This window comes from Monomorium pharaonis, chromosome 1 (assembly GCF_013373865.1).
Source record: "Monomorium pharaonis isolate MP-MQ-018 chromosome 1, ASM1337386v2, whole genome shotgun sequence".
Classification (NCBI taxonomy): domain Eukaryota; kingdom Metazoa; phylum Arthropoda; class Insecta; order Hymenoptera; family Formicidae; genus Monomorium; species Monomorium pharaonis.
In genome coordinates this window covers 26,410,635-26,434,975 of record NC_050467.1, presented here as the reverse complement: position 1 = coordinate 26,434,975, position 24,341 = coordinate 26,410,635, and the positions used below count along the sequence as shown (strand labels likewise).

General features: G+C 35.0%; 1 protein-coding gene and 1 long non-coding RNA gene across 6 annotated transcripts in view; one reads left to right on the top strand and one right to left on the bottom strand.

The window, feature by feature from the left end:
• The window catches only part of LOC105837171 (protein tincar), a 121,239-nt gene that overhangs the window by 71,222 nt on the left and 25,676 nt on the right, over positions 1 to 24,341 (top strand). For all 5 annotated transcript variants that reach the window (XM_012681720.3, XM_012681719.3, XM_012681721.3 and 2 more), the window contains exons 5-8: positions 15,349 to 15,436; positions 18,840 to 19,119; positions 20,252 to 20,476; positions 20,644 to 20,775. In XM_012681720.3, the coding sequence (XP_012537174.1) occupies positions 18,846 to 19,119; positions 20,252 to 20,476; positions 20,644 to 20,775 (631 nt within the window). In that variant the 5' untranslated portion in view covers positions 15,349 to 15,436; positions 18,840 to 18,845. The remainder of the gene's footprint in view (positions 1 to 15,348; positions 15,437 to 18,839; positions 19,120 to 20,251; positions 20,477 to 20,643; positions 20,776 to 24,341) is intronic.
• Positions 5,283 to 23,998, bottom strand: LOC118648908. The gene is made up of 4 exons (XR_004965499.1): positions 23,987 to 23,998; positions 21,747 to 21,750; positions 15,598 to 15,601; positions 5,283 to 7,082 (listed from the first exon to the last, which is right to left on the bottom strand). It is a non-coding gene; the product is annotated as an uncharacterized LOC118648908 (long non-coding RNA).

The following is a 24,341-nucleotide window of genomic DNA, read 5'->3' as shown; positions in this document are numbered from 1 at the left end:
GATCCTAGGAGGTCGCCCTCTCTTCTTGCTGCGCCTCCGCTACTCTACCTCCTTCTCGTCATTCCATCCCTCTACTACCTTAGCTTATTCACGCGGGGGTGACAGAGCGTGGTGAAGAGACGAGGCATGTCACAAAAGAGGGATAAACGTTTAACCCTTCTCGCGCGCAAAACTTCAACTCGAGACTTGAAATTTTGTGGAAAACGAGCCACGCATTTCGAAAGGATGATTTCCCCATCCACTTCCCTATATTCTGACAAGGCTAACGCAGATTTGACGGTATTTAAGATCGATTGTTTTAAAGACTCATCCTGATATTTAATATTTTTTGTTTTTATAATTTGAAATCGAGACGAAAACATTTTTGCGTTATCGCAGTATTTAATGAGTTGATAATACCTTTCTATTAATAAATAAATAAAAGTTAATAAATAAATAATAAATATAATTATTTTTCTTTTATTTGTATCTTTTTAATTCATAAATTACTTAATTCATAAATTATTAATGATTAAATAAACCTAATGGTTTTATTTTTATATAGGAAAAAACAAACAATTTATTGAGGTTGAGTTCTATTTTTCTCTCTCAAAACTCATGACTTTTGCTCACGTTTTTCTTGAATAATTTATTTCGGAATGATCAAAAGTGACGTAAATTCGCTTTTCAGATACAACCAGAAATTTCCTTCCACGTGCAAACGCGCGCGCGCGATCAATCATCATTTCGCGCTCTCTCCTGTGTGCACCTCGACATGTCGAAAACTACAATTACCTCTATGTATCGGTCTGCATTCGAAGCGGATCGCGAAGTACGCGTGCACGTTTTCGCGGAGCGAATATCCGAGAAATGCAATGTCGCGGTAAAAGGTCTGGAATGTCTCGTCGACGCGCGTACTTTTGCCGTGGAAAATGAATCGACATTTTACGTGCCTGCCTACAGGAAAACGTAGAAGGAAACTTGCTCGATTCTACCGGGTTATATAGACAGCGGAAATCGATTTGGTTGGAACAAAGGGCTACCGAGCTCACGGGAGGTTTGAGCCCCGGCGATGAATCATCGGCGATTTAATCCCCGATAGATAATCCACCGATGACGAGAGACCGCGTCGCAATTTTATAATCAATTAAGAAGGCGCCACCGCGCGACGCAACGGACGCCTCGCGCCGCTGCGGGCGCGGGAGAATCGATAGGGTGGAAGTAAACGAAGAATCCCTTGCTAATGAGTCCATCAGCGACGGCGTGAGGCGGGTTTAAAGTTGCCCACCTGAACACCAACCAGCCAGGCGCGTTCGGGTTTACGCCCCAGCCTCTACGCTTGGAATACAGAAACTGCCACTTTATACCAACTTAACCGATGATTAATGAGTGGCGGAAGTAATTCGTTACTGTTCGTCTACTTAGCTTGCCCACCGACTTGTAACTTAGATACTTTACACGTAGATTATCTCTTTAATTAGGTGTAAACAACTAACGTTAATCTAAAGCTAAATATACACGTCGAATATAAACATTATTTCGAAAAAGAGACATATACTCTCTCGTTGATTCAAAAATATACATTTTACGTTATATGTTTGAAGAAATTTTTAATTTCATCTTTTCATCTTTATATCTTTTCATATTTTTGTCTTAACATTGTGCGATACTTTGTACACTGTAAACGTGCATTTATTCTGACGACTATCATGGGGTTTATAAACTGGATGCCTCTTCTCGGGCACTCCGCATACTCGACTTTATATGTTTCTTTTATCATTTTTCTCTGCTCGCAGGCAATCATCTTCGTTCCCTGCGGTTTAATAACACCGCTCTTGTACATTACACTTGAACTTCCGACATAAGAGACTTGAACTTGCCGTGAGGTCTCGATAACAAGCTTTAGATTACATTTTCAGGCAAATCAGATTTAAACTACTTAAGAAATACCAAATTAATTGCTGTGCCACTATCTGAAATCCACATCTATTCCAGAAACAGCCTTGTGCAATGCAGAAATTACCTCTTGCTTTTCAGACATTAATCACGATTATACTTTTTTTGTTTGTTTCCGTCATGCAACAATTATTCTGAAAGCATATAAAGCTTATCAGCAACGATTTCATTGTAAAACCGCGTGTTGCGCAAATATGTCACGCTAACGTCGCTTATCAAATTCATGAAAATCATGTCGGGCCGATTTCGAAAACGAGCCGTAACAGCCCTCAGGCCATTGTGATCGCGATGCGAAGTATTCCAAAAGTTCGCAAATACAACGCTCACAACTACGCTCGTAATTCGCAATACGTTGCGGCGTGATTGCACGACGCCAACGGATAAATCGTACTCGCAACAGATGTTTGCAGCCTGCGATCGATTGCATGCAAATGGAATACGTGCCCTAGTTTACGCAAAAGAAACGTACACGCATATTTTTCCTTGGTGATTTATTAAAATGTTATTAATTTTGATACTATATATCGACCGATACAATAAATAAGTTTAATATTAATAAATAAATAATTAAGCTATTTATTCTGACGTTTAGCCGTAATTCAAGATTTTATATTATTCAAATGCTATTCGTAAAATTGAATACACAATTTTAAAAAGTGCTGTACTTGGTAAATGTCAAGTATAATCCAGGAACATTTGTACGTGTAACGCTCTGATAAGCGGTGATAAATTGCAGTTGCATGTGCAAGAATTTCTCGGAATATATGCCGCGAGATCGATCCGGATGATCAATATAATTCCTATTTTGGTTATGATACTTTATCGTAAATTCAAGAGCGTGACCAGGTTAATTTGCTGTATTTTTAGTTTTTTTATTTACATCTTAATTTATTAATATTTATGTATCATGAGTAATAATTACTAAGAAACATTTTACTAATTTAGGAAAGATATAATGTAGATATGCAAATTCCGAAAAATACAATTTTCTTTTTTTTTACTCGCCACAGAATTGCAATATAAAGTAGAAATAAAATACACAGAGTGTTGTAAAAAATAATTAATGCAATAGGCTGACAATTGCAGAAAATATCGAATTTTTACAATACAACAGAGGATTGTAAAAATAATTTAATTAATGCAATAGGCTGACAATTGCAGAAAATATCGAATTTTTACAATACACAGAGTGTTGCAGAAAATATCGAATTTTTACAATACACAGAGGATTGTAAAAAATAATTTCTGCAATAGGCTGACAATTGCATAAAATATCGAATTTTTACAATACACAGAGTGTTGCAGAAAATATCGAATTTTTACAATACACAGAGTGTTGTAAAAAATAATTAATGCAATAGGCTGACAATTGCATAAAATATCGAATTTTTACAATACACAGAGTGTTGCAGAAAATATCGAATTTTTACAATACACAGAGTGTTGTAAAAAATAATTAATGCAATAGGCTGACAATTGCAGAAAATATCGAATTTTTACAATGCACAGAGTGTTGCAGAAAATATCGAATTTTTACAATACACAGAGCATTGTAAAAATTATTTTCTGCAATAGGCTGACAATTGCAGAAAATATCGAATTTTTACAATACACAGAGTGTTGCAGAAAATAGCAATAGGTTACAATGCTGACAATTGCATCAATTTTTACAATTGATTTTTGCAATAGGCTGACATTGCAGAAAATATCGAATTTTTAACGTTTTGTAAAAAATCGGCCCAAAACCGTTTTGGGCTATACCAGTCAAAAAAGTTCTAAATTCATGTATTCACCCCCTCTACATTTATGTTAAGTTTCATTAAAATCTGAATTTTCGAGTTCGCGGGGTTTCCTTATCAGTGAAGAGAATCCATTCAATACCAGAAATCATCAAGTTGCAAATAATCAATTCAATTCTTAAAATGACTCGGTACTACTCTGGCAGCTTTATCTGGAAATACATACATTCCGATCGGTGTCGGGACGAGTGCGAACAAACGAATCACCACGTGCCTTCACGAGTGATTCATGCTGGCGCATTGTGCCTGAAATCACGTGACTAAAACGTATCGTTCTGCGAAACTTACAACTCAATAGCCGACCCTTCCGAAGTGAATATTGCGCGGGCCAAGAGCACCGGTAATCATATTATCGTCATGTAGTAGTCCGCGAACCGAGGACGGACGGTCCGTTGACGAGCCGAGGGTGAGCCACAACTCGCATGACCAACGCGTGTTTCGGACCGTGGTCGTGTGCATCGATTTCGATGCGCATCCCTCTCCACCATCGTCGTCGTCATTGTCAGCGGCGCGGCGTGTTTCCCGTTTCTCGCAGTATCGAGAGTACGGCTGTCCAACACAAACGGGGACGAACTTTATCGACGTCAGATCACATCCACGTTTCCTTCTCCTCCCGCGGGAGTAGCTCTCGTTAGTCGGCAGCGAAGTGCTTCAGAAGCAGCGGTGACGACGGCGGCGGTTTCTGACTCTCATCTTATCGCCTTAATGCGATTCGACCGGCATTACGCGGCTCTCGATTTGTCGTCGCCTTCGTCATCGCGCAAATGCGATTTCGTTGTCGCCGCGCGCGGATGTACGGTAATCTATTGAATGTCAAGTGCAGGCTTTCTCTCCCCTTCGCCGGGATTACTTCGGTCCTTCGTCGTTGCCGATCTCTATCACGAGAACACTTTCATTCGCGCAGCTTCACTTCGTGCAGATGATTCACGATCGGCGACAATTCGACATACGCACACTTGCGCGTTTCATCTCACTTCTTCGTGGAACGAAGCCCTGTTGTTCTTCGCCCGACACTTCGCATCTTATCTCTCTCTCTCTCTCTCTTTCTTTTCTCTCTTTTTGCGAATTTTATTTATAACACGATGAAGGTAAAGTGCAAAGCGCAAAGTGGAAAGCTGAAGCGAAGTTAGGTATTCACCAAGTAAGGCACTTACTCAGCATTCAGGACTCGCGATGAGGGAGAAACTTCTTCTCGCGAGAAATGTGCCGCCGGAACGGATCGATACGCAACAACAATTACGAAAGCGCCATTTAATTGCGCAATATATGCAGCATTTGAAACGAGGAACATTATTGTTAAAAGTATCAAATTATTCGAATATATTTAGACTATTTGACTTTTTTACGAGACCGTATCGGTGGAAATTGGGAATACTGCATTGCGACGCGATGCTAAGGATAGCAGCCCGACTTTGGAGTTACTTTTTTCTTTCATGTTTTAACCATGACCATATCGCAAACGAACACTCGGTTCGATTTTTGAGGTCGTTTGAATTTCTTCTCTTTACTTTTAATTCAGAATAAACTTTTTTCTCGGCGACTATTTTATTTTGGACATTTTTTAGAAAAAAAAAGGCGAAAAAGAAAAAGGAAAAGCGAGAGGAAATAGGAGAAGAGGGAAAGAAAGTCCAGGGCGGAAAATGCTCGCCGTCCGAGGGTTCTCGAACGTTGGAGTGAACTTGACCTGGCTCATCCCCGTGGCAGGTCGCCCTAAGCCACTCCCGCGCGCAAGGAAAAGAGACGGGAAAAATCGAGAACCCGCGGAACGCACAACCCCCGTGCACAACTGAAAACACTGCCTACTGGCAGGCTTTGCGCGACTATATGCGCCAGCAAGTTGCATGCGTCTCTTTTTTTTCCTTCCTGCGTAGTCGCCACTCATTTTGCTCCGGTTTTAATTTTTACTCACAGCGGAGAAAAAATCCTGCCACTCTATCTCCCTCTCTAATTTTCCTGAAATTATGGCCGCTCGTTAACATCGTCCGGTTTAGTTGAATAATTAGCGTTTACATTCGTCAGAGGTGGAAGTTAACCAGTGTAGTAAATGTCGCTGCAAAACTTTTTAATAGACACGCTTTGTTTAGTGAAAAACTTTTCTCTGCGATGATTTCAACGTTTGCGTGCACCGAAAGAGATGATGAGCGCGATATTTTTTTTGTTTTTGCAACTTTTGTACTTTTTCTTTAGAAATTTCTTTTTTTTTTTTTTATTCGATACTCGTGTTCAAGTAGAATTGTCTCGACTGTTTACATCAGCAAACTGATCGATGAATCTGATTCTGACAATGGCTGAATTTAGACACGTTTCGTTTAATGCTAGCCCAGGGATTAGACCCGAACTGGAAAGACCAATACAACAGGTCAAACCCTTCTCTAACAACTAACCACTAAGTATAAGCTCAAATACATCCTTGTAGACACGGTTTTGTTACATTGCTACATTTTACCACGCCAAACAACAATAAGTTACATGTATTTGTGTTACATGGATTTTTTTTATATAATGCTAACTAATTCAACACAACCTGTTATATTTTACTTAGAGAATAGGAAACAAATATTTGCACGCCGGAACTACCAAACTAGATTTTTGGGGAACTTAACTAAATGATCCATGGGATGAGAAAATTTTTGGTGAAAGTTTTGTATAATCGTATAATTCAATCACTAAAGAGATTTATTTCTAAGAATTTAGATATTAAAGGTATTTACTTATTACTCTAGGTAAATCAACGTAATATTATGAATTACTTTTTTTTTTATTTTAGTAAAGATTCTTGATCTTACATTAATCAAGAATTTGAATCTTCTTGTTCTCTGAGAGCACTGAGTAAATGTAAATTAGGCGCTGACGATACAAATCGATAGGCGTCGATCTTCCAACTCTTTACGCTCTTTCACGAAGCAAATGGAGAGTCGGATGGCTACGGTGGTTACTGCTGGCCGTGCCAAAACCACGAGGTCAAATATCTATTAACTTCTTTTATACAGTACGAATGAAATTCTCGTACATCTGATTTTCCCATCAAACGGATTGACGTATATCGCTACTCAGCGTTAATGTCTTATCGAATATAAAAAAAGTTATAATTACTAACTATGATTTATCGTTAAATCATAGAGTGAGTTTTAACATTTCTATAGCGAGAAAATGTAACTAAATCACTTTAATTAATTTTCTTTATTTAGCAATTATAGCATAAATTGTATAAAAGTTTTCTTTATTTGCTAAACTCCATTATTTATACCGTACATGTAGACTTGCTGAAGTTGAGAATATTCATAAATCCCAAGAATTAGTCAAAGCACGTAAATTTCGTAAGATATCTATCCCACTATTACCGTGTAACTTACGGAGCTCAGGATTAGGGTAACAACTTAACGTAATTGATCGCTTGAACTTCCAAGTCCTATGACTTCAACCCCATCGTCTTGCTATCGTGTCATCCCTCGTAGTCTTCTCCTTCCCCCCTTTTTACCTTTTCTTAATCCTTTTACGCCTAAAAACAGTTGAATTCGAGCCATATTACGCTTCCTCAATTTCTATCTTTCCGACTTGATACGACACGCGGGATTATTTCGTTCTAGGGATTCTTCTCCAGTTGCTGCAGTTTGAGCGTAATTTTGGCATACACGTCTGTAGAGAACAACGTTAATGAGATCTGCAGGACTAATTTTCATTTTGCTTTTCAACTTTAACTTTCCGACGTACAATATCGCCAGCTTGCCCTTATAATCCGTGTGTCTCTCTTTTTTCCTCTACATCTCTCTTTCTCTCTTTTTGCTCCCAGTTTTCTCCTCATATTTCGCCGGCCCTACCCTCCTGTATTGATCGTGTGCACGTGTGAACAACGTTATAGGGGTTAATGCGTTTGATCGTTTTGTGAAATACATCAATCAATTGTTCGGTTCTCTAGAAACTGAAAGACGACGTATCTAGAATGTATACAAGTGAATATGTGAGTGATATTTTATTAAAAGAACTTTAACTAATAATTATGTCAGAATATATACATAAAAATAAAAATTAGAAAAAAATCTTTGAAAACATTCTCAATGATTGTATTGATGGACGAATTGAAATGATTATGAGCAACTTCTGTAACAAAGTCTATTTCAGATAGAGTCGTATCATGCCATTATTTCATAATGATGTTGGTATCACTCTCGCGAGATAAATTAACGTCAGAGCTGCCGTTCCTTAACGAGTAGGGTCGCGCGTTATTATCCTTACATCGGAGAAGGTATATCTCCTGGATTTTTAATTAAAGGAAAGAACGACGCACATATTTTATAAAGCTTTATTACGCCAAAACCAAATTAGCGAAATTATTAATGACCCAAGTGTTAATAATTTTATAAAGCATTTGAAATGCATCGATTAATAATTAATTAAAGAATTAATAATTAATTCTTTGATCAGAATTGATTTAATATGCAAATTAGAAAAATCAAGAATTGTTGTGTTCTAAATTATTTTTTAAAAAATATTGTTTTGTAACACATACATATTATACAGATTATACATATATACACAATTACACATGTTATATATATTTTAATCTTCTATCTAGATTACTATGTTTTTTACTTTCATTATTTGTTGTGTGTGTGTTAAAATGTCTTTTTTTTATCGTCGATATTTTATTATTATACGCAAATGCTTCCATTCGCATCAGCATCATCAAACATGTGCGAGAGAAAGTGAAATTACTCCTGATCGGTTGTTCTCGTTGCTGTTGGGTTTCATCGAACCCAATTAACGCAAGTCCATCACGTGTCAAACGATGTGCATTGCCGTACGAGAAAGAGGCAACAGTTAACCTCAGCGAGGGGCACTCGAGGGCGTCGAGAGAAGGGCTCCAAACGATGGGTCGTGACGGCGAGGGCTCTAGAATTATCACAGTGCAGCCTTCTCGCCTTCATCTCGGGACCCTTTCAAGCGTCTCCTTTCTTCGGGTCCGTGTACGTGTGCACATGCATGATCATTTGCGCGAATATACCGAATAGAACGACGACGCATCGGGATTCCCACAAATGGATACCATAAGTAACTATCTCTCCGGCCCAGACAATACACATTTCTCCATCAACAGGCACCCTTCTTCCTGCCTATTCTTCGTTTCACGACGATCTTTCGTTCTTTCTAGAAGGCACTTTCGGTACAAAGTGCACTTTCGATCTCGCCGAATGTCGAATGTAATATGCGTACCAAATATTTATCAGATAAATCGAAAATAACAATTAATTTATTTTGTATAAATTATTTGGATACTTGAGATTATGTCCATACGAAAGAATATTTTGCTTAATGCGTTAACATTCAATTAATATTATTGCAATGTTTTTATATTTCTTAAATAGTATTAAATAATTTCTACGATTGACGACTGCATAGTTGAAAAATCGTTGTTATTTTAATTCTTAGTAACAGCGATAGCTTGATATCCAATTTTCACACATATATAAATTTCTCAATAATCAAACTTGGTTTAAAGCGTATAATTATTAAGTGTTTTATTTAAAAATGTGCAGTGTGAAGAAATGTGTGTATAAGTTTTGTTGAGGTATTAACACAATTGAAAAGAATAAACACACGAAAAAAGTTTATGTCCTGCAGTATTTTAAAGAAGCACATGAATATATTACCTCTTAGTTCACAAGTTAAAAAATAATGTTCCATAAACGACATTGGCAACCGGGGCGGTAGACAGTGGTTTTGCTTCCGTTGAATTTAAGCAATGCGGAGAGATGAAGAGCCGAGTGAATTAAAAACGTTCGTTTTCTTGCCGGCGCTCGTAAAAGCCACATTTGCCTAACCATACGAAAAGGGAACCGACGAGTTAAGCCCGATTTATATTCCGGCTAGCATAGCAAACAATCTCGAAAACTTCTAACCGCATCGCCCCGCCGCGTTCGTGTTCCCACCGAGAGAATTCCGAATCAGCATCTCCCGTCTGCGGGAGCTTTAAGTCTCTCTCCGCCAACTTTGGGAAATCTTTCGAAATCAGTCTCCCTTTTCCGGACGTTTTTTTTTTTTTTAATTGTGCCGATGTTGAATTCGGCGCACCCGCATTGAAAGACAGACATCACGAAAAACAGACGAGGAGAGGAAGAAAGAGAAGAACGAAAACGAGAACCGCGGAACCGCAAGCTCGGCGAAAGTCCGAAACTCATTTTGATTTCCGCTTTCGAATTTTCACGCTTTCCAACGAGATAATGGACCTTTGAGTTATCGTTTCCCTCGGGAAATATATCAGCTGAAACGTAAGCATTGCACGTGCAGACGTTACGCAATGGTAATAATACTTCACGATAAAAAAATAATCCTTTGAAATATGTATATTACTTTGTATATTACGATAAATAACGATAATAGTAAGAGAAAGCTAAATTACTTGGATCGTATCGTTTCTCTTTGAATATTCGTTATCTTCTCTTATATGTATAAATCAGAGTGGTACTACCGGGGAAACCTGGAATTGTCAGGAAATTTATTCTTTATCCTTGAAAATCGTGGAATTTCATGGAATTTTATTGGTATTCAGTAAAATTGTGAAAATTTTACCTTTAAATTTAAATTTTATCTCTCTTTTTCTAACAAAATTGTTTAATTTTTTTTCCTTTAATGCAAAATTGATTTTTAACAAATGTGGCATACACATTTACGTACATTTTCGTGTAAAATTGTTTACTCGAAAGTTTTTATTTTAAAAATTAGTAACAATAGAGATAATACATTGTTTTAAATTGGTGTTGTATATTTAATCATTATAAGTTAGATCCGTATATTATTGACAGGTTGTTATATACTGTATTATTTATATCTATTATTACTAGACCTGACAAACAATAGCCTGAGAGAACCGAAACAACCGAAATGACTTTCGGAATAGGAGACATACAGAGAGTAGGAGGAAGATGTTATAACTCTCGAAAGAAAGCCGCAAACTCGGCAAAATGACGAAGAAGTCCGAAATCCATCTCGATCTTATGTCTTTGAATCTTCAGTCTTTGTAGTGAAATAATAGGATTTTATCTGACCATATCTTGCAACATTTTTTTTAGAAGTATTTTTTAAGCTCAGCCTTAAATTATTATTTATTGATTATTTTTATATTAATTATTATAGAACATACGCATAATAAAATCATAACTTTTGCGTTTTTATACTAACAACGTTACCGAGTAGTGACATCAATTTTGTACGCAAAAATGCATGTATAAACAATTATCTGAGTATAATCTTTTGGGGACGCACTTTGCATTAATGTTGTACACGCTTAATTATTCCTACGAGACTATTTTATCGGTATTCAAACTCTATTTACACCAGATTGCACTAAGCTATGCGATTTAACTAAACTTCGGAATTCTGTGCGGTGTTTCAAACTTACTATGAAAATAAATTTTATCTATCGAATTAATCAACATTATGAATAGTGACGAACGCAACTTGACTTATATTTATAGTCATATCTAATAATCGAACTTGTTTAGTTAAATATTTATACTGACCTTAAAACGATGAAAGGGAAAAGGTAGACAGTGAGAAAGATACCAAGAATGTGTTTTTATAGAAAATTTTTTATGGTAATCTTCATGACAAGATTATAATCTCTATAGAAAATTATTCTCTAATAATTCAGCTTATTTTTTCAGTTAAAAAACGTCTTTAATGTATCTAAAATTACTTCATTTACACACGAAAACACTAATAAGAAGTTTCTCGAGACCTATTGCACTATAATTTTTTTTATAAAGCGGTTTTTTTTTATTTTGATGACTTTTGTCGGATCCGTATGAATACGCGTGTTGTAACGGAAGCCGCAGATGATAAATCAGCGTCGTGCAAGCATTTTATTGAAGTAGGTATTCTTTTCCCCGTGGATGGAAGTTTTTGCCACTCTGCGTGGCTGCACCGTTCAGTTACACGGATAATTAATGCCAAGCGGCGCGCGGCCCTGATTTATTACGAGTGATGTAATTATTGGTGCGTTTGAACTTGCGGTACGCAAGAATTTTACAGAGGGTGGAACTTGAAGAGTCACAATAATTTCTTGCATGATTAATAAAATAATCCGTTACCATTACTGTTATTGAATAATATTTTTATCCTTGCTTTATTTTTTTATTTACTGAATTGCTTTGATTATGTTGATTAGAATCTCTGGTAGAAATATTAGAAGTCAATATTAATATTTACTTAATTGTATTAATATCATTAATAAATAAATTGCATAATTAATGAATTCATCCATTTTGAATCTGCATTTAAAAAATAGTAATTCAATTTAATTTTATGAAAAATTTAATTATTGTTATATTAAAACATAGTGTCATTATTTTATTTTATTTTAAAGAAGAAATTCGAATTTTTTTAGTAGAAAATCTATTAATATTATTGTTAATTTAATTTTTTTTCTGAAGTATATATAATACAAAAGATAGAAATTAACATCAAATTAATACATTCTCTGCTTAATTTAAGCTCCGTCTTCTTTCAAATAAACGTCATTAAATTTTGTCTTTTATTATATTCCTCATAAAAAACAAATTAATAAGTAATTTTATTTATTAATGTTTTGCTTAGTTCAGACTTTAATTTTTTAAATAAAATAGAGTGACAAAATAAAATGACATTATTAAGTTTTATATATAACTAGCTATGCCCTGTCACGCGTTGCTGTGGCTCTCTATTCTTATGCTACGTTTTTTTCAAATTTTCTTTGCTTTTGTTGTTTAACTTTCAAGAGCCTTGCTTTACTGTTGCTCTTTTTATTTTATTTTTGAATAAGCGTTTATCTATCTTTAATAAATCTAATATTTATTTATTCATGTACTTCTAACTTTTTTTTCTAAAAGCTGCCATGGATTTAGAAATCCATTCAAAAGACTGTTTTAAATAAGTTCCTTTTTTTCAATAAAATAACAGCCATCTTTATTTTTTTTATTACCTTAATTTAAACACAATAGAAACATTCTTCGCCTCTCCCAGTCTCTCCCGTCTCTCCCCGTCTCTTCTGGTCTCTCCCCGTCTCTCCCGGTCTCTCCCCGTTTCTCTCCGTTACTCCCGGTCTCTCCCCGTCTCTTCTGGTCTCTCCCTGTCTCTTTCCGTCTCTCCCGGTCTTTCCCCGTTTCTCTCCGTCTCTCCCGGTTTCTCCCCGTCTCTCCCCGTCTCTCCCGGTCTCTTCCCGTCTCTCCCCATCTCTCCCGGTCTCTTCCCATCTCTACCCGTCTCTCCCCGTCTCTCCCGGTCTCTCCTCGTCTCTCCCGGTCTCTCCCCGTCTCAATGTGTCAAAATTTCAATAATATTAATGAAAAACTATTTTTTACACTTAAATTATGGCCATCATTTTTGAAACACCGGTATATCCAAAATCAAACCCCATAAGAACACTCCCGTTTTCGAATGCAACATTGTGTCAAAATTTCAAATCCTGCCATTGATTCTAAATTGTCATATACACGCTAAAAGAAACATTCTCAAATTAAAGGCCTGCATTTATGAAACGACCAGTAATAAATCTAATATTCATTTATTCACGTACTTCTAATTAAATTCAATACAACGTTGTGTCAAAATTACAAAAAAATATCATTTAAAAAATATTGTTTAAAATTAAATTATAGCCATTATTTTTGAAACACACGTATTTCCAAAATCAGACCTCATAAGAACACTTCCGGTTACGAATGCAATGTTGTGTCAAAATTTCAAAACAATCGGTGAAAAACTTATGGAGATCTTAGATGAGGAACAAACATTTACATTTTTATTTATATAGATAATATTTAATATTGTTTAGCACTAATAGAAGTGGGAAGGATTGGTCGATGAACAAGACAAAGATTTAGGGAAAATAATCGATAACTATCATATACATTTATTCCTGTTCTTTATGCGGAATAAAGATAATATATTATAATCATTAAATTTTATTATAATAATTAGCATAATATTACAATAATTACAATTATTATAATAATTGTAATAATGATAATTATAATAATTATGAAATAAATAGTTAATCAATAGGACGGATTAGTTTTTTTCATACTTTTATAAATTACACATACCAATTCATTTATATCAATATGATAACGAACTTGTACTAAATTATATCATTTTATAGAATTAATTTGACGTAGGGTTGATTGATTTAACTAATTAATGCAGTATAAAATGTTTCTTTCAAAACGTGATTAAAAATTATTCCTACTGTACTTGAATAGAACTGTTATTGCATAATATATCTTTAAAGCTCGCTCACTTCTAAGCGTATTTATTCGTATTGTGCACTGTGTTAATGCGCGGGCATGCTTTGTGTAGCCCGAGGTTTGCCTTGAGGGATAAAATTAATGAACTTGTGGTTTTGCCTTCTTATACTAGCTACACGAGCTTACCTTTCTCGGCCCGAGCTACCGGGACACAATGGCCAAACGCCATCCTAGAAAAGCTCAGGTGGTGTTCAGACCGCGTAATACGAAACCGTAATCAGACTAATGGCACTATGTTATCTTACTCTCTTTGCGAAATCAACCATATAATCATCGAAAAGAAAAAACATGAATGGAAAGAGATAAATAGAATCGTTTCAGTTTTGAATCATAATATTAATAAGATCAAAGTACTCGTCGAGTGCCAGGTAATTTAAAAGACCAAATATTTTAATAATTGTATTTATAATGGACAACAATTTAGGTGTTCTTTTTATATTCTTTGCTTTTAAAGCAATTGAAATTAGTTTTAAAAGTTATTTCTAAATTTTAGAGATTAATTTTGTTGTGAAACCTCTCTTTCTCTCTTTCTTTCGAACGATCTGCACATTTGTCCATTGTGTTCTTTAATAGAAAGGAACAGGAAGCATTAATCCTTCTCTGTGTTTGTAACGTAATCTACAGTAATCTACGGAAGGATTAAAAAGGCTTTATATGGTCAATTACTCTTTGTACAAGATAGAGGAGGAGGGTAGGGTCAATACGTTAAAATCCAACGCTACGCTTTCCATGCGGTGAAGTTTAAGACGCATTTACGCGCGTCATGATATGTGCACAAAGCAACTCATTTGGGGTACAATAAAAGCGAATGCGAAGCACGGGTTATGTAAACCATACGTAGCTATAAATGCGAGTGTATGGAACGTAATTAACGCAGTCTGTCCGAGCGCGTACAAGCTCATTATCTGACGCTTATGTAAGCACCAAATTTTATTGATCAACAAAGGATTCACGCGAATCACGTTGATTCTCCTCGAGCATTCTTGCTCCAGGATAAACAGAACCAGCCGGTAAACATTATCTAATCCCATGCAAACAACATCGCAAAGACAATCTGATTAATGAAGCCGCTACTCGTCTATGTACTTACAATGTAAATATTATGCAAGAATTAATATGCACGTATGTGTAAATATAGATGTCGGGACGAACATTGTGGACAAGAGATCATACACAGTGATCTTGATGAATTGTTTCAATCCCACATTAATTCTTAAATATTTTGATGTAATATAATAATTTTGTTATATCTGTGACATTTTTCTATACTAATAACTTATTTTAATTTTTTGTTAAAATTTTGCTAAATACCTTCTTATCTTTAACTGTTTCAGGCGTTGCCACTGCCAAAGATGCTACATCTTCAAGTTGGTTATAGCGGAGAAGCGTACTCGAGACTTTAGAAGACTCGACAGAAATCTGGTAAGTTCCCGTAACTTAAATATCGATTTCATGCTTGAAGAGAATCTAAATTACCTACACTACCGATCGGTTAAATCTTTTGATAAAAAAAGTTTTCAAGTGAAGTTTTCGCTGCAAGGTTGAGTTGTAAATCGATACACTGTAATTGGATTGTGTGAGACCCATCTGTACCAAAAGTATCAATAAACGACAAAATAAACAAAAATAAATAAATTAAATAAGACATGGTGGTTTTTTATAATGTATAACAAACTTATTTATTCAAAAATTACACAAACTAATATATATTAGAATTTTAATAAAAGCGAAATTTTATATGAAAACTGAAACATTACAAAAAATTATTAAATTACTTTTTTTGTTTTGTTCTTACGGTTATTGAAAATGAAATTTAAAAATTGTTTTATTTTTTAATTTGTAATTCCAAAAGTTTAATTTACTGGGACGCCTTCATTCTTTTACAAAGATAATTACATATTATTTTAAGCGGTTTATCAGTTTATTAAGATGAGCAGTAGTGGCTCGCGCCAAATATAATCTGCGAAAGAGTAAATCTATGAAAGAAATGTTAAAGCATATTTTTTTCTGAAACACGTATGATATGCAATTAAATTGCAAGTACGGTTTAAATATACTATAATTGCAAATTTTTTTTGTCCGACTGGGCTCCGTGCTTGAACGAAAGTTTCCGCCGAGTGCGCGAGGATTTTACGCTTCCACGACGATTCAGTGGACTTAGCAAAAGATTTTCAAAATCTGCTAGCGACTTTCAAGCATAATCCTTCAAGCATAAAAGCTAATTTTAAGCGGCTTCTATCACTTTGATAATATCACGGAAGTTGAAGAGCCAATATTTTACTGAATATTTAAAGTGGAAAACGTTCGTAAAGTTTCCTAACTTATCCCTATTAATTCGATGATCCATATTTCATATGCATTCAAAATAAAATTTTGTAATAATATTCTAGTAGTCCATGTCATTCTTCATACGTTTTGTACTATGAAATTAGGATATTAGTTATAAAACATTGATTTGAAAATGTAAAATATACTGTCTGAGAAAAAGAAATATAAATAGAAGAAAAGAAAGTAGAGGAAAATTATTTTGCTAGATAATAATTTATTTGTCAAAAAGTTCCTTCTAATATAAACTGTAAATTATAAAATAATGTGTGATTAAAGCTAATTAAAATCTCTTTTTTCTTAAGTAGACTTTATTTAAGTTAATTGCATGATGTTTTCTAAGAAAATCTTATCAATTATTGAAACGCACTCTTGTGAATACTCGTCTATAAAGGTCTGTATAAAACTTAACTCTCTTCAGACATTTCCTTTAATGTTTGTAATGTAGACTCGTCTGCTAATTAATATTTCCGCATAAGAGCAACTCAACGAGCAGGTGAAAACCATGAAAATTTCTAGACTGCGTTATGGATCCCTGTACAGATATCCAATGTTTATGCTTTAGAGAATTACGTTGTAATTATTCACAAAATTTTTCTAAAAATAACGATTTTATACACAATATTTTATACGATCCTATTTTATATGATTTTATTCTTGTATTTTAATTAGATAGGTTATTATAAACACAATGCATTTTAAAATAATTTTCCATTATGTCGACCTAATCATATCTCCACTTTATTTAATAATTATGTCGTTAAGAATCGCACAGATATTGAATATGCTCGCGAAGGAAAGCGGAAGCAGAAGGAAAGGCCTGCTATTGTGGCACGAGGATTTCGTGGCTGGTTGTACGCGGGGGGACTATAAATTTTCAGATCGTGAAACAGGAAGGCGAGTACACGCCTCAGGTCCCTGATACGGTCACGCACGTGCTTCTTCGCACGCACCGTTGTTCCCTCCTTGAAATTTTATCGCGGAACGAATCCAACGAAAACGATCATAAAACTTTGCACTTTACAACCCCCCCGACTCAGGGAAGTCAAGCGCGAGGGGCTGAAAACCCGGATCGTAACCGAACAGGTATAGGCATGCCCAATACTTTCTTCTATGAACTCCTAAACTGGAAATTGCACGCATTTATATTTTAATTATTCTGAATTCACGTTCACGAACGAGAGACAAATGGCATCTCATTTCACAAATGTAGCGCGCGGTCCACTTAATTAAAACCGATAATTTAATAGTAAAAATATGAGACGATGAAACATACATTTCTTAATTGTTCTTAATTAAAGAGCTTTTGCACATTATAATTTCTATAATTTTTAATTAAGTTTTCTTATGAGAAGGAATCGACAGAGTAATTTCTTGTTTATTCATAAAATTTATATTGTCAAGGCTGTTCCGAAAAGAAAGATATTTATTAAGACAGTACGCTTAAAATTTTAACATGTAGCAAGCCTTTGTAATATTGTATATATATATATATATGTATATACTATAGCCAATATTGTAGGAAATTTACACGGAGTAAAATATATGGAATAAAAAGAAAGAATTATTCTAAATTCAGTTTCATACATCAGGCCTCTCTTAATATATAAAAATGGGAAACACAAAGCTTCGTGCCGTTCTAATATTTTAGCATAACCACATACGCAAGTTTTCTCGCTTCCGCACAACGTGACTGTGAAATACTGAGAAAAGAGGAAGCGCAAATGAGGCGAACCGTGCGCTCTCTTCAGCGCATGCAGCAGGGAAAGATACAACAGGAGAAAAGAGCCTCCCAGGAGGCTCAATGGCGCACAAGAGATAAACCGTCGGAATGCACTGAAACTCTCGCGTTGTCGAGCAAAATGGAAATGACTCGAGCTGGTCGCGAGATAAAGCGTCACCGTTCGAATAATTACTAAATAAAAATTGAAATGCGATTAAAAGTGCAAAAAATTTTAATGAAGCGATAAATCAAGTGAAAATATTATCAAACAATTAATCTCAGTTAGACCGAGTTAAATAGCAAAACTCAACGGAAAACATTATTTGAACTATTTATATTTTAAGAATTGCAATTTCAGTTTTATGAAATATTAGAAATTTTTACAAGTGCTTTATTTATTATATTTACTTTTACGATCGTGTTTAGTTGCATAAGCGAGTCATTAAAAAAAGACTTTTTATTTAATATTGTATAATTTTTTAAAACATAATTTTGATTTAAGATTTATTACATTTATGTAGGAATTTGATACCACGAATTAAAATCTTGCAAAAGGACAGTATCAATTTTCTATTACAAAAATTATGAAAATTTTATCAAGCAGTTGTGCATATTATATTGGACATTTTTACTTTAGAAATAAGGCTATTAATTAAATATTGCATCGCGTCAGGCTTCGGCTTGAAGATTCAATAATGTGATGAAAAGTCTACAAAATATTATACAGTATTTATATTAAATTGCATTAAGTTCATGTCTCTCAATTATATGTTTTAGGACAAAATGTCGATGACTGGGAGTTTAATGGGATACGAAAACAATAACGATGTGAACCAGGCCAAATGTAAAAAGCCGTTGAAGCCGCTGCCAGTTGTGTCGAGCATAAGCTCGGGTGGGGTTACCACGAGCACGGGCAAGTCGAAGAGGGTACGAAGATCTACGAGGAAAGAATCATGTATACGCGGTCATGTGAACAGCCTCTGGTCCGTTTGGTACGGCATCCTGGCTGTCGCTTTTCAAGCGTACATAGCAATGAGATACGCCAGACGATTCGCCGGTAAGATAAGCGCTACCTCTCGTTTTATCCCGCTAAAATACCACTCTCCACGAGATCGATTACGTTAACAACATACCGGAAAATCTTTTATTGGACCAGTGATTTCGCCTCCGAATAAATTACCTATTTACTGTCACGTACAACTGAATCGAATTCGATAGATGATAATCTCTTGTCAATACTGTAAAATTTCTTTTTATGGAACTTTCACAATACCTTTGATCTCTTTTTCATATTAATACAAAATTGCATCATCAATGTGCCGTTTTTTAATATCTGTAAAATTATTTGATCCGTAATTTTAATCAATAATTTATGATGCGAGGGAAAAATAACGATTACGAAATTACATTAATAACTTGGAAGAGTTTTTTCCCTTCTTTGATTGTTGCTTTATTCAGTAAAACTTTTGGGTAAAGTCTCAAATGGTTTGTTGCCTTTTCTTATTTTCCGCCTGTTTCCGATGGCGGTTTTACGTAAATTTCTTTTCTTGGCAACTGGTACAAGGTTTCTGTTATTGGAGGTCGTTACGTAAAGGACACATGGTAGAGACAGAACTGCCAACGCAATTTTTAGTATTCTTTATCTCTTTTTTAAACTAAAAAGAAGTCTTAATTCCGCCCATTTTGATGGGATTAAGAAAAAAATCAGTAAACTGTTAACTGAGTATAGATTTAAGAAATTGTAAACGAATTAACATTCTATTAACAGGATGTAACGGTGCTCCCTGATAATTCTTTAATTGGCCATAAGTTTAGGAAAGTTAACGAATGATCCTCCTTTCTTCCATTATCTCTTTCCATTTAATCACTTGTGATATCAAGAAACCGATTTAATCGTCCTAAGGCGAGATTATCTGTTCTTCGAAAAAGAAACTTCTCTTATCGTAATTAGATTTGAAACAAAAACTGATACAATTTTCTTACAAAAACCCATACCATACTTACAAAAATCTATACCGCAGTTGACACACTTTTTGCAATTAATAATAAGAAAAAGCTAGGAGTTTAAATCGAGAGATACTTTGTTTTTTTTTTTAATACATCAATATTGATTTGCACTTCTTAAATATGTTGTATATATAATTATTTAATGTATTCAATTTGTGTGTTTTCTTTAATCATTTCTCTAGCTTACCTATCATTACCATGGCCAGCGGACGCACCACCTCCTAAAATCGAATTGTACGCCTGCTTGGTGCTAGCTGGCACCGGGGTCGTTCTACTGCCGGTGCTACTTGGTGCGGCATTCTTAAAGCTCGGCAATCTCGCGAACGACGGAATAAAACTAGGCCGACATTTGAGCGCTTGTTCGCGCGACCCACCATCCTCGCTTCTCACTAATAATCCCGATAACAGTAAGTAAATCAAGTAATTTCGGAATACATTTATTTAAATAAGACTTTAAAAACCGAATGATGTAGGACTTACATCTGTTTCACTTGTAAAGATGATTGACTGATCCTAATTACAATGTATAACTTTGGGAAAGATGCTGAGCAAGGTGATAACTACTCTTTTTTAGGTCTGGTGAATAATTTATGGAGACATGGTGGCCCTACGGCAGCCTTCGTGCATCTCTGCACGGCCATGTGCTTCCTCCTACCCTCTCTGCTCATGGAAGCGAGGCTAATACACGCTGGATTTCTGCCAAAAGGTAATATAAATGTCTCTGCATTGCTACTCGTTATGTTTTTTCTATACCTAAAGGGAACACATACAACTTTTTCGAAAAAAGATGTAAACTAAATAATTTTATATTACACACAGTTGCCATTTTTATCATACTAAACAAATTATCAATGCTGCACGCGAGTGTTTGTGTAAAATAAAAAAGAATCCATACTTTCTCAAGTAATTTAAAAAAGATTTATCTTCAAACGATCTTAAATGTATTATGCTACTTTAGATTGGGAAAGTGCAAACTCGTCACACCCTTCTTTCACATACTTTATTTTTTTATTAAAGGTTCAATTTTCTTTTGATGTCAGAAATTTACTTCAAAGTTTCGATATTAAAGGCTCAGTTTTTTTGTACACTGAAAATTAAACGTAAGAAAAAAGTAAACTGACTTTATGCTACGTTTTAGATAATAAAACAACCGCTTTCTCTTTAACACATGCAGTCTATAAGCTTATTATTCCATAAAAGCTTTAATAAAATATTCCTATCGTATTTAAAATACATTTCGAGTCTTCTGCCTCCTTCTCCAGTATGACACGTAGCATACTGACGAGATAAAAAAATTTTTTAATATTACTTTTACGTTTTGTGATAAGGCCAGTCTGGTGATTTTGCCCGTAAATCGAGCTTCCCGTCAAACAGTAGCGTGTTCCATCCTTTCATCTCACTTTAAAAGCGCGCGGCTACCCTTTTCGGACAATATGAGTAATAGTCGAGCTCAACGGTGTCGACAGAAGGCATACGTTTGACGTACCATGATTCTACGCTCACTGAATTTTCGCGGGGACATCGCGGAAGATATATATATAGAGCGCAAAGGAAAACAATGAGATCCACGTGCGAGACCGAGCATCTTTCCGCGATCACTTTTCCGGAGCTTTCCATTTCACGTACGCACCCTCGCTTGTGCAAACAATGGGATAAGAGGGTTCGCAGCGAGGGAACGTACCTACTGTTTGTTAATGCAGTACGCACGAAAGTACTTTCGCTCTACCGATCTGCAAATGTCATTTGATATTTAAACTAAACGAAATCTCTAAATAAGAGTGATAATTTGATAAATCCCGTTGTCTCAGAATGAATCAATGAAATTGTTAGATAAATGCAATGAAAGAACTTTACATTTTATTTTATTGAAGCATCCTATTGTGATTTATATTGCAATTTCTTTTTTATATTTAAAAATTTTTTTGCATTTATTTTATATTTTGTCTAACATTTGCTTTTTTTAAATTTGCTCACTAAATTTTTGTATTTTATATTTTTCTTTTTTGTTAAAACAAAATCACCTGAATTTTGATCAAATAATTACACACTTCCACGCATATAGAAAAGAACCGCTATAATAATTTATAGGGCTACATAAAAAAGGAAAGGTAGCCTTCGAAATGCCTTGAGATTTTCAAAAACTTTATTTCATCAAGCTGGTGACTTTACTTTTTTCTCTCTCTCACAAAGCTTAAGATAAATTTACTTTTTGAATTATTCTTATTTAGTAAGAATTTAAAAATTATTTGTGTACAATGTTAATCGCTACAATGTTATATTACCATCTCGCAAACTTTAAATTGTCCGGCAGATGATGAGCAACAGCTAATTTGGCGAATGTACGTTAATCTCATAAATTTTGGCGTATACCTAGCCGGCAGGTAATAATCTCCATAATTAAAGCGTCGCCGTAAAGTCACGTTCGTTCGGACAAATACAATGTTCGCGTCCGATGCGGTAGGTTATTATTATCAAAATTGCTAAATACACACGCCGCAAATACGTTGAAAGGGAGCATTTTGTCTGACGTATTAACGCGAGCGTTCACGCGTCTCAAAAATTGCGCTGTCTCGTCACACGTTCAAAGTTTCCACGTTTCCTGCCTGTGCCGGCGATAATACCGAGTCAGTTTCTCGGTTCCGGAAATATCATCAGCCGCCGAGCAGAAGGAAAGTTTCTACATGGCTTCGTCCACATCTCGCTAGCGTACAGTTGCGCCGACCTGAATAAATGCATTTCTACGTCGAAGGCTAAACTCGATAAGCCGCGATTTACGGCGAGGTTCCTTGACGCATAAAATGAGAAATTTAACAGTTATCTATAGGCGAGCTGTCATATCTAACATGTGGCGACATCGTGATGTTTTGACGCAGACAGATATTGAGATTTCCATTGAATTGAGAAGAAAAAATATTGAATAAAGATAACATTATAAAGAAACAAAAAATTAGAATCTTTTTTATTATTAGTATTATTAGTATTATTAGTATTATTGGTATTATTATCATATTGTGCTTTTTAAATGATTATAATATTAATATAAAATATAATATTTTGCTGAAATTTAAATTAATCAAACTTTTACAGAAAATTTTATATCTTTATTTGTATATGAAATAATGAGTGTTGAATTAATACTAATTTTTTGTATAAATATTAGTTGATATTATAAAGAATTTCATAGTATATTTGGCAAATATGAACATCAACGATCAGTTTTTTAATTTTTAATGCATGCATCGATTACGAAGAAAGATAACGAGAGATGGAAAATGTTTTTTTGGATTGATTTTCGAGATTTCAAATCCAAACATACAATTTGTTGATTAAAGTTATGCATGAATGTATGCATATGGCAATATTGTTGTCACTTTGCTTATTTAATCTCTCTATTGCGTGTGATCGCGCAATATATCATGTTGCGAAGAGAAATTTTCAAGCAGATGCAGCAGTAAGTGTGGCAGTTTCAGCTTCGACGCTTGGCGATAACACACACGGTAGTAAACTCGTCGATGTCACACAGGCGAAGGTGCGCAGTGAACATTATTCATCTCCACATATCTGAACTATGTTAGTCTGTAACCGTAAACTAAGTTTGCTTTCTTGGTAGAAAAATTATTTCAGGAGGTGTTATAGAAAATATTTTCTAAATTTATTTTGCGACAATACCGCATCACGCAAAGTCATTTTCTAATGTAATTTTTTTGTTAAACACTATAGTATATAATATTATTACATTTTTTATATAAGTATGGAATTATCGGTTATTTTAAAAGTAGTGCTTTCTAATAGCGCTATTATTAAATTAATCATATCAATCCCACCTTTTGTTACTTACACACATTAATACTTTTATAACCGACGTGTTTTGCATAGTAAACTGTGGGGGATTATATATTTTTACAACAATTTTAAACTCTGCGTTTATAAATGTATAATAGCAATAGTGTTTTCGTAGCGCGGTATGTCGAAACGAGTTTTCCACCAGGTTGTTAATTAAATGCCGGAAAATCAAATTTAATCGCGTTTCTACGTTCTCCAATCCCTGAGCCGATTTTGAAATATCGACGCAGACAGAGCGGTGTTTCGGACTTTAGCCGCATTAATACGGGGAGTCAATATATGTGTATATGTATACACGCGCGCGCAGGTCGGAAGATATTCGACGTAATGCACCGCCGGCGCTTGCAAATAGGTATCATTCGCAGCGCGCATTAAGCTCGCTCGTAATTACAGTAAAGTGACGTACGTAGTCTGCTCGGACGGACGCCG